This window comes from Sebastes fasciatus, chromosome 2 (genome assembly GCF_043250625.1).
Source record: "Sebastes fasciatus isolate fSebFas1 chromosome 2, fSebFas1.pri, whole genome shotgun sequence".
NCBI classification, from domain to species: domain Eukaryota; kingdom Metazoa; phylum Chordata; class Actinopteri; order Perciformes; family Sebastidae; genus Sebastes; species Sebastes fasciatus.
In genome coordinates this window covers 35388736-35400655 of record NC_133796.1, presented here as the reverse complement: position 1 = coordinate 35400655, position 11920 = coordinate 35388736, and the positions used below count along the sequence as shown (strand labels likewise).

Genomic DNA, 11920 nt, shown 5'->3' with positions numbered 1-11920 from the left:
ACAAAGCTTGGTTAAATGTTTGTTCTTGCAGATGCCACTGTAATAATTAGACGTACAGTGGCCATTTAACAATTAAACTGATAAAATTTAAATTATCAATTGATAAAATGGTCATTTAAATTATGAATTTGTTAACTTCAAGTAAAAGAACCATTAGATCTGCCAATAAGTATTGGCTTTGTGCTTATTTTACTACATACTGTATAAAATTGAATTTTAAATTGAATAACTAAACGGATTCTAAAATGATTTCAGTTTTATTGTTTGTGATTCCATTTACTTGTTTCCATTAAAAACATGTGCTGTGTAAAAATTAATTCAAGTCTGACCCACAGAGCTGCAACACAAACTGGTTGTCATTAGAGGTGAGGCCAGTCACAGGCATCGTATAAATGTAATTCATTTATAAAAGCTTTTCAAAATATATCAATGTAACACTGCTCCATACTATACTGACTTTTTTGTGACTTCTTAAGGACCTATTTATGCCTCCATGCCGGCAACAGCCATGACCATGACTTTTTTAAAACTTTTTTCGTCATACCATACTACAACTATTTTAGAGTTTTTTTACATACTATACTAGGAGTTTTTTTTTTCTATTTTCGACATACTATGCTATAACTTTTTTACTTTTTTTCGATAAACTATACAAATGACTAACTTTTTTCGACATGCTATACTATGACTTTTTAATTTTTTTCAACATTTAAAAAATGGACTTGCTTTTATATAGCGCTTTTCTAGTCTTCTGACCACTCAGAGCGCTTTACACAGCATTCACCCATTCACACACACATTCATACACTGATGGCCGAGGCTGCTAAGGTACTACACATATTATACTATGACTTTCTTTATTTTGTCGACATACTATGACTTTTTATTTTTACATACTATACTTTGACTTCTCTTTTTATTTTCAACATACTATGACTTTTTAATTTTTTTCGACATACTATGACTTTAATTTTTTTAACATACTATGCTATGACTTTCATTTTTTTCGACAAACTATACTATGACTATTTTTTCAACATACTATATTATGACTTCTTTTTAATTTTGACATACTATACTGACTTAAATTTCCGACATACTATACTATGACTTTTTTTAATCCTTTGACATAGTATACTATGACTTAATTTTTTTTTAACATACTACACTGACTTTTTATTTTTTCAACATACATTCTGACTATTTTTTTCGACATACTATACTATGACTTTTTAATTATTTTTCACATACTATACTATGATTTTCTTTATTTTGTCGACATACTATACTACTTATTTTAATTTTTTCGACATACTATACTATGACTTCAATTTTTTTTAACATACTGACTTTTTAATTTTTTCAACATACAGTATAGTATATTTTTTTATTTTTTCAACATACTATACTGACTTTTCATATTTGCGACATACTATACTATGACTTTTTTTAATCCTTTTTCGACATAGTATACTGTGACTTGAATTTTTTCGACATACTATACTATGACTTTTTTTTTTTTTCTACATACTATACTATGACTTTTTTAATTTTTTTCAACATACTAAATGGACTTGCTTTTATATAGTGCTTTTTCTAGTCTTCTGACCACTGAGCGCTTTACACTACATGTCAGCATTCACCCATTCTCATACACTGATGGCCGAGGCCGCTAAGGTACTACACATACTATACTATGACTTTATTTTGTCGACATATTATACTATGACTTTTTTTTTTGACATACTATACTTTGACATCTCTTTATTTTCAACATACTATACTATGACTTTATTTTTTCAACATACTATACTATGACTTTTTATTTTTTCAACATACTGTACTATGACTTTTTATTTTTTCAACATACTATGCTGACTTTTAATTATTTCGACATACTTTACTATAACATATTTCCGACATACTATACTATGACTTTTTTTAATCCTTTTTCGACATAGTATAATGTGACTTTAATTTTTTCGACATAGTATACTGTCTTTTAATTTTTTTCTACATACTATACTATGACTTTATTTTTTCAACATACTATACTGACTAATTTTTTTCGACATTCTATGACTTCAATTTTTTTACGTACTATACTATGACTTTACTTTTTCAACATACTATGACTTTTTTTTCGACATACTATACTAAGACTTATTTTAAATTTTTCGACCTTCTATACTGTCATAGTATGTCGAAAAAAATCATTAAAAAGTCACAGTATAGTATGTTGGATTGTCAGAAAACGTCTTAAGTCATATAAACATAGTATATAGTATGCCCTAAAAAATACCATACAAGAGGCATAAAATGTTATAATAATAAAGGCTGTGTTCCATGTAGCTGTTCATGTATCATTTAGGAAACATTCATCATCACTTCTTGGGTAAAAAAAAAAGGGAGACACTTATTAATAATTATGTTATTTTATTAAGAGGATTCTTAAACATGATTTTAAAGTCCTCGTGGTGTTTTGAAGTTCATTCCAATAGTTGGCTGGGTGACTTGAAGGTTGGACAGGCCACCGAAATCCTACGAGAGGAAGAAAAGGAATATCAGTCATCACAGGCCTATTACTCAAACATCCCTATTAAGCCCAGAAAAAAAGGAAAGAACTCCATAATTGTGATATTTCTTCCAATGAAGCAGGTTGTTACATAAATGACAGCTTTTATTATAAGTCAATCAGCTTTGTCGATATCGAGTCATCGAAGCACATGTGCCTGCTGATCCCAGAAGAAGAAAAAAAAAAAACGTTGGTGATTTTGGTACCCCCAGAAGATAATATTTTTTGCACATTTCTACTCCTGTTTTTGGTAAGTACTCATTTGTTATGAAAATGCAAGTATCTTGAATAAGACGTGTTGGAATATGGTTTCTTTTGGAATCAAAATATGAGTTTTAGCATGCTAGCAAACAGACCACATGCTGCAACAATACAGTAGCTGCATCATATGATTCATTGAGATGACAAAGCATGATAAACATATATAGTTCACATTTTTATATACATAATATAATAAGGGTACAAATGATATACTTATTTTTATCTGGGGAAGTCTGAAAAGTTGCTTTGATAAATCCTGTTATTAAATAAAAACTTGTGACAGTTCATCTACATGCTGTCTGCATGGACAGATTGCTGATAATACAGTACATGTGAGCAGTAATGTCTCAAATGATAGTTTTATAGGTTTATCTAGAAAAAGAATATTCTTACATTTGTTAAAAGCACTTCATGTCATAAGCTTTTTGAACTGGGGTTGTATGAGGTACTTATCCATAGTCAGTGTATGGACTACAGTAGATGACAGTCAGCACACCCCGAGCTTGGAGAAACAGACAGGAGTTACCGCACGGAAGCAAAGTAATGTACTGCTGTGAACGGGGCTGGCAGCAAAACATATTTTAGCCACCTAAAAGAAAGACTCACCTAAAAAAAAAAGAAAAATCGATATCTGTTTAAGTTTACGCTATATTTAGAATATTTTCACTGCTTTACCTTGCTGTCAGATAGCCCTTTCATACGGGAAACTGAAGCAGTTGTATCCATCTATGCTCTTGCCAAAGCCACCAGACTCCATTGAAAAAAATGCAATTTTACCCTGCAGAACAACACATGGGTTGCTGGTCTAACGCTGCCTTGATTGGCTAGTTTATGCATGCTTTTGTGTGACTTTGGTGAATCTGAACTAACCAATCGAGGCAGCGTTAGACCAGCAACCCCCGTGTTCTGCAAGGTAAAAATTACTTTTTTTCTAGTGGAGTCTGGTTGCTTTGGCGAGAGCATAGATAACGGCTTCAGTTCCCTGTCGGAAAGGGCTTTCTAACGGCAAGGTTAAGGGGTGAAATATTCTAAATATAGCGTACACTTAAACGGATACTGACTTCTTTTAGGTGGCTAAAATAAGTTTTGCTGCCGGCCCCATCCACAGCAGAACATTGCTTTGCTTCCGTGCAGTAACGCCTGTCTGTTTCTCCAAGCTAGGGGCGTGCTGACCGTCATCTACAGTAGGTAATACACCGACTATGGATAAGTACCTCATACAACCCCACTTCAAAACACCTAAACTATCCCTTAACTAATGTCAGCCTTGTTAATGTGTGGTCACCGAGGCACTGGTAGTGTGCATACTGGCTCAATGACAAACCTAAAACAGCCATCATTAATGTTACAAGTTACGCCTGTTGTGTTTTTATGATTGTACTGTATCCAAAATGATTGAGTCTTATTGATTTTCATAATAATAATGTTTGCATTGTTGATCTGATATGAGGGGTGGAAGTAACATAAATTAAAAGGGGAGGTGATCAAAATGCATAGGAATGAAAAATTATGTGATAAATTATCAAGAGATTTCAATCATTTAAAGCCGATTTGACTAAAACAGTTGTGATATGATGAAAACAGCCATGTTTTATCATTTTCCCCCATCTTAAATTCATCATTCAAAACACAAATTTGCCATTAAGGAAAGTAGCCTCAAGGGTGGAAGTAACAAAAAATAATTAAAGAAAAGGGAAGTGATGAAAATGTATGTGAACTGAAAAATAGAGTGATAAATTGTCAATTGATTTGATAAACTTGACATGTTATTTGTAACAGTGGTGCTCATCATTCACAACATGCAATTTTTGTTACTTGAAAATTGCGTGCTGTACACGATAAACCAAATTATCATTACCAAATCAATTGACTATTTTTCAGTTCATATACATTTTCATCACTTCTTCTCTTCAGTTATTTTTTGTAACTTCCACCCTTGAAGCCACTTTCCTTAAATGATAAACAGCAAATTAGTGTTGTGAATGATGAATGTTAGATGTTTTCATCATATCACGACTGTTTTAGTCAAATTGTCTTTTAAATTAATCAAATCAATTAAAAAATGTACCATTCCAATTTCACATGCATTTTAATCCCCTCCATTTTTATCAATTAATTTTTGTTTATTCCACCCCTCATTATCTGAATGTAATCATCTTTCTGTAAGGTCAACAATTGTTTTTAAATGTGCTCAATAAATAACTTTGACTTACTTAAGTCAGAATGTCTGAGAAATGTTTATACAGATTATCCTGAAGGAATTTTAATTACCATGTGGCCAAAGTGGGAATCTTCAACGCAAAAAGCTTGTTATCTGTCACTAAGAAGAGCAGCCAAATGTGTTCTACACTTACCAGCATCTTCAGCATTTCCTTTGTGTCTGGATCCACCTCGATGAGCTCCTGGTCCAGAGCAGAGATCTGGAAGACGAGACAACAACATATTAGCCGTCTGAACTGTGTCTTTTTTAAAATGTTCAATTCAAGTTAGTTAGCAACAACTGGGAAGATTAACGGTGGTCGTCAATTACACCATTCATTATCTAAATAAACAACTGATAAAAACTGAGAGATGTACGTTGTACTTTGTCCAATGGCAATAAAGGAATTGTGAGATGTATGTGAGTTTCTAAACCAAAGCATCATATTGAATGAATCAAGAGAAACACAGTGTGAACGGACCTCTGGGACGTAGTTGTCCCTCCTCTCTCTCTCGTCCTCCTGCAGCTTGATGGAGATTCCTCTGACTGGACCGCGCTGGATGCGCTTCATCAGGTGTGTCACATACCTGAGAGACAAACAGGAGCACATGGTTATTATCAACCGTATCACCAACAAGTCGACAACACAATAATCAGATTATATATTAGTCTGGTGTACAGTTTACATACACTATACCTTGCCGACTCTGTTGCTATTAATCACACCACTGTCACTTTTGCCTCGTAAATTTTGTCTTTAATTGTTCTTTTATATTTTGGTGACAGTGGTTCTCAACTTCGGGGTCGCCAGATGGTTGTGGAGATAAAAATAATATAACATATTTTTAACTGGGAAATGTTTTTTACATTACCTCGCCTGTACCAGTGATGTAATTTGCCTCAGAATAGATTTATTGAGTGTGTTTGAGAGCTACGGTGGCCGACGCGAAAACGTGAATGTCCCTCTCTAGAGCCATTTGGAGCAGAGCCAGTGCGTAGAGTGTGTGTGTACGTGGGAAGTGAGTGGTGAAGAGAGAGAAAGCGGCGGCGGGAGCGAGTAACATTATCGACTCCTTCCCAGGTAGGAGAAAATTAAGAGTTTGGTTTGTCCGTTCTGGGCTACTGTAGAAACATGGCGGTGCAACATGGTGGACTCCGTGAAGAGGACCCGCTCCCTACGGAGATATAAACGGCTCATTATAAGGTAACGAAAACACAACGATTCTTATTATCAGGTGATTATACACTAAATTATACACTATTATACTGCCAATAGATCCCCCTAATTGTTACACACTCTTCCTTTAATATACCTCTTCATATTTATTTTCTACTTTCTCTATTTATCTGTGCTTATTTTTGTCCTTGTGCTGGTTAAGTTTTATCTTATCTATACATCTATAGTGTATAGCCCCTGCATTAGTTGATTGATCATTTAGATGCACTTACTGTGCGACCATTTTGATGATATCTATTTACTGTAGCAAGTAAAAATATAAAATATGAGCTGGTTACAGATCTCAGTTAATAATTGATTGATTACTTAATTTTATTAGAGATTTTAAGACATTACTTTGGTGACTTATGACAAATCAGTAATAAAAATCAAAATATTTAACAATATTGAAAACACAGTTGCAGCTGGAATTTGAAGTATTGTGTTACTAAACCTAATAGTTAGTGGTCATTGTGCAACTGCTCTGAAGTTCATAACACACAGATTACTCAATAAATAAACAAATGAATAAATATTGTGGCTCACATTCCCTGACACAATGAATATAATGGGAAAACTTTGCATTAGTAACCACAAAGACCAGCCCAATTTATTCTGCAACATCAATATAAAGCATTGAAAATCAGTCAACTCAGTCAACTGTGCCACAGTTTGAGTACAAAAAACAACAACAAAACAGATTAATTCAACTAAAGTGCTCTGCATTCAACAGCTGCTGAGCATGCACGCGACTGACCTCCAGCTGTCTAGAAAAAGTGGGAGCTATAAGAACACTTTAATCAAAACAGATAAATAACTGCAACACACCAACTGTAATACAGCAAGCCACAAGAGGCCAACACCTCCGTTTCTTCAGCACAAGCACCAAATAAATTTATTTTCTCAATAAAAAAGAATCCATTCCAAGAATAACTATTAAAGTGGGGTAATATGTTTAATTCAGATGAACAGCTGCAGGAAACTACAGCAGTCGATTCCTCTGAGGGAATTTACTGTGAATTTCTCTTCACTCACTTCCACTGACTACAAACATTAACAGAGGACGGGGAGGCTTCGTTTTCACATCAACCCTGAAGGCTCTGCAGGATCCAGCAAAGAGAACACCATCTAATTTTCACAGCTGACACAAGAACAAATGTCTGGAAAATGTGAGAGATGCATCTACAGGACTGCGACATTCAGACAGTTACCAACCACTGTGTTTCAATTCACACTCATCATATAGAATACAATCTGAACATGAAAACTGTGTTGTGAGCACTTTATCTTAAACTGAGGTCATTATCAGAGCCAGGACACAGTTAACACAACTAGTTTACTGCTCATTTTATTCAGTCAATTAACAAACACCACACATCCTGCCGCTTTTGAAAAAAAATAAACACAAGCATCAGTCGTTGTATTTACAAAACAAACTACATGGTGCAGTATAGATGCCAAGAGCAGTAGGGGCTGATATTTTCAGTCACGATATGATATGAAATACTTTATTAATCCGCCAGGGGGGAAACTGAGTGCCACCATACATACAGGACAGACTACTGATTAGACAATAGGAGAAGACATACACATCTCACGGTAGTACAAAAGGGGGATAGCACAGCACCATCATAAATAAGGCTGGGACGATACACCTATCTCCCAATTCGATACTATTACGATACTTGGGTGCCGATTTGATATGTAATGCGACTTTTTAAGTATTGCAATTCAAAATTACAATTTATTGCGATTTGTTAACTTTTTTAACACTAGAACATGGGAAAAAGTTAAACCATACACTTCTAGGGACTTTTACTTTGAAAAAAATATCTAAATTAATACAGTAAAAATGTTTGATTTTCAGCATGTATGCAGTAAGAGATGTCCTGAAGTCAAATACATCAGTCACTGTCAGGCAGTATTTATTAGATTTTTTCCAATAACCCAAAAATGAAAGAATAAAGACATTTCCCTCTCAAATTAGTGGTATTTTCTTTTTAATTTATAAGGGACATGTCATGTTTTATACTTCTGGTGAATATAATCAATCAATCTTGTTGCCATATATGTATTTTGTCAGCCGATTAGACCACGGAGATGTGAGTCACGGCTGGCTTGACAGCACGTTACTGAAATACGATAACGTTTCCTGTCCATGACAGAGTTAGCATGCAGCTTTAGCCGTGATGTCTAGCTCTGCTTTTCCTGCAAAGTATGAAACCAAAGTGTTTCCATACTTTACTGGATGTGTAGTGTTTACCACTTTGGATTTAAAATGTGAGGGTGCAGGTCGTATCCACGCAGACCTCTGCATAGACTCAAATGAAGCAAATATATCGATTCTGGCATTAAAAAAATCTATTTCAGAATCGTAAAAAATAAATAAATTGCGATACATAGGTGAATCAATTTTTCCCACCCCTAGTAATAAATAGTGTAAACATCAACATCAGCGTGACTGTATGACATCACCAACATTACCACAAGTTCAACCACCAACCTAGTCATCAACATCAGATCATCAACAGTAACAGTAACATCAAAACTTCACAGCAGCAGCTACAAATGACTTCCTGAATCTCTCTGAAGAGCACCATGACAATACAAGCCCATCGCTAAAAACATTGAACATGGATGATCCACATTTTGCTAAACAGAGTTTTTCCTCTGTCATTAAGTCTTTGCATTTACTGCGTTTGGTAATGTAAACATTTTCCTCAGACATATTATAAAATTACGAAGAAAAAAAATATATGACGGAAATTACAATATATTAATTTATCATGCCCTGAAAAATGAACTTCCATGGCCTCCAAACAAACATGACAACTTGTGAACTTACGTGGTTGTGAATACCACAAGAGGGGGTGTTCATATGGACTCTTTTCGTGAACACGGTAAACACCTCCTCATTTGAAGGCACCAATACTACTTTGTCATAACATTGCATCTTAAACTTAGACCCTCATGCTCATATATCCGCTGCGCAGAGGATTGTGGGTCAGAATAGACAGAAAAGTATGCTGGCTTGCATACTGCAAAATGCGACCGGATGTAGTTGGACATTGTGGTATTTTTGGCATTTGACATATTATGTATTGAGACATACTAAAACTTTAGTAAGGTAGCAAGGGTATTTGAATGCACAGAAAGTTTGCGATTTGGAACGCAGCCCCTGTTAACTACTATTCATCCTCTTGCTAAAGAAATGACATATCCTGCTAAACAGCCTGTTTTATGCTGCTGCTGAAGAACACTTTCATGTCACCATCAAGTTTGAGGTGAACTCAGAAAGGTGAACCAGGCTGCAAACAATAACAATCACTTGTGCTCGACTTATCATAAAACACTGATGGGGGTCTGAGCAAGAACACCAGCTAGCAGGAGAGCATGTTTCCGCAGTACACACACACACACACACACACACACACACACACACACACACTTAAAAATAGCAGCAAATTCCACTTACCCTGCAATTTTGTTGCGCAGAGGCTTGCTGGGGATGATGGCGATCTCCTCACACACCCTCTTGTTGGTGTGGAAGTCACTGCCCAGACGCATATAGTATTTCTCAATGATGACCCTGGCGGCCTTCTTGACCGTCTTGGTCCTGACTCGCCCCTGAAGAGAAACCAAACAGAGACGCTTCAGTGTTCATACAACTGAGAAATATAGCAATAAAACATACAATAAGGATGTATAATGTGGAAGAAAATCACGCATGGAGTTGTCTAGTTGATGTTCATTACACTGGACTGTGTATTAGTGGTCAAACTGGGAATATTTTCAGCTGGGATGGTATTCTATAACTAATATAACAATACCTGTTACTAATTCATTGTTATTTGGTGTCAAAACACAGCAAAACGATCACAAAACACCGCTTTTGCAGTGGTATATTGATTCAAGGAGTGTAATTTGCCACTATATCTACAGAACATATCCACAGTGGTGTTTGTTCCTACTAAAACTGAATTTTCTCACATAAAATCACTGTAATTACACATCAGAGGGCATTTTACTGTAGTCTTGACACTCAGGGTGCCTGCAGGTTTCCCCAACTCACAATGTTAGAGTTTAAATCTGTTTAAAAGGATAAGAAGTGTACAAATTAGGAGCAATTTAATCACTGAGTGAAAGAAATGTAGTGAGACTTGGAACGTTCTAGAAGCCAGTCTGCATGACAGCTCTCTAAACAGGAAGTCACAGCACCGAGGCAGGTTTTTCAAAATAAGACGCGGTGTTTCAGTGTTACTAAAATGCTTTAATGCTGTTGGTTTCAGGACAGGATAATTAAAATAATGAAACCTGATATAACTGTAAGATCTGTCCTGGACTTGTAACGCGTCACACCTCCAATATCATATAAAACATTAGTACACTAGCGACGGTTAAACTGGCCGTTAAAACTAACTAACGGTAACTAAACAACGTGACGTTTAAACAACAGAACACTGAACCAATCCGACCGTTAACGGTTAACGGTTAACGTATTCTCGTTGTGTTTTGGGCCGTTTGGTTGCCAGGTAGCTTGTAGCATGGCAACCATTAGCCCGTTAGCTTGTGACACGGCAACATTTAGCCCGTGTTTACACATATTTAACTCCACTAAAAAGCATCCAAACCCATCGTTTATAAATCTGTGTGCCGTCAGTGTGCAGAGTGATGTGTGTAACCACTTAGCGGGTGAGTTAACAGTGAGGATTGAAGAGGATTGTGCGGGCTGGTGAGGTGAAGTGTTCTCTGTGTTACCCACCATGTTTACCCGGACCGGTGGAAGAGAGACACCGGAAGTTCATACAGCAGGTTTATAGATGAGACACAGCGCCGCGGCCCACAGCGACCACTAGCGGCGGGAGAGGAGAAGTGCACCTGAAGAGACACAACTAATACAACTTTAATACACACTTTATCAATGGTGGATAAAGTTATTGTGTCAGAATGGATAATAATTACGTACAAGCCAAATCCCTGCATTCATCATGTACTGTAAGTATCATTATTTAATCATATTATATACTATCATATTACTTTTACATATACTGTATTTTGCTGACTTTGTCACACCAATATGTCACTTTGCTTGACAGGTTACTGCACTATTAGTTTAAGTATAACACTGATCGTGGGTACTGTATATATACTGCTTGCCTTGTAATTTATTATTAATTATTATAATTTTTTTTTTCTATCTGTGCTTATCCCATCCTTGTGCTGCTGCAATGCCTGATTAATAAATGCTCATCTTAACTTATTTAAACCAGTTGCAATAAAATATATTCAAGCATCAAATGTGTTGTGTATTAATCGTATTATACATTCATGTTTTCATTGACATTTTTTAAATAAAAAACAAATTAAAATTCTTAGCCACCTTTTTTTCCTGTTCATTGTGAGCTTACTGCTGTATATGAGTGAACAAATATAAAAAAGGACTTCAAAATAAAACCTTTTTTTAAAAAAAAAAGCATCAATTGAATGTGAATTAATAATGTGTATTAATGAAGATGCAAGTTTAAAAAAAACAAGAAAAAAAAGAAAAGCTGACATTATTTAAGACAATATATAATATTGAATTTAAGTCTTAAGCTGCAAAGAAACTATTAAGTACAACTGTTAAATACAGTAAGTATTGTAGGAAATGTACAATGTTGTGGACCCC

General features: G+C 35.3%; 2 protein-coding genes across 5 annotated transcripts in view; both read right to left on the bottom strand.

Annotated features, from left to right (window-relative positions):
• The window catches only part of LOC141759697 (casein kinase I), a 407488-nt gene that overhangs the window by 351822 nt on the left and 43746 nt on the right, over positions 1 to 11920 (bottom strand). The window lies entirely within an intron of this gene.
• LOC141759792 (small ribosomal subunit protein eS17-like) lies at positions 2417 to 11163 on the bottom strand. Its single transcript, XM_074622181.1, has 5 exons — positions 11015 to 11163; positions 9728 to 9879; positions 5518 to 5623; positions 5191 to 5256; positions 2417 to 2541 (listed from the first exon to the last, which is right to left on the bottom strand). The coding sequence occupies exons 1-5, from the start codon at positions 11015 to 11017 to the stop codon at positions 2464 to 2466; spliced, it is 405 nt and encodes a 134-aa protein (XP_074478282.1). The 5' UTR covers positions 11018 to 11163; the 3' UTR covers positions 2417 to 2463.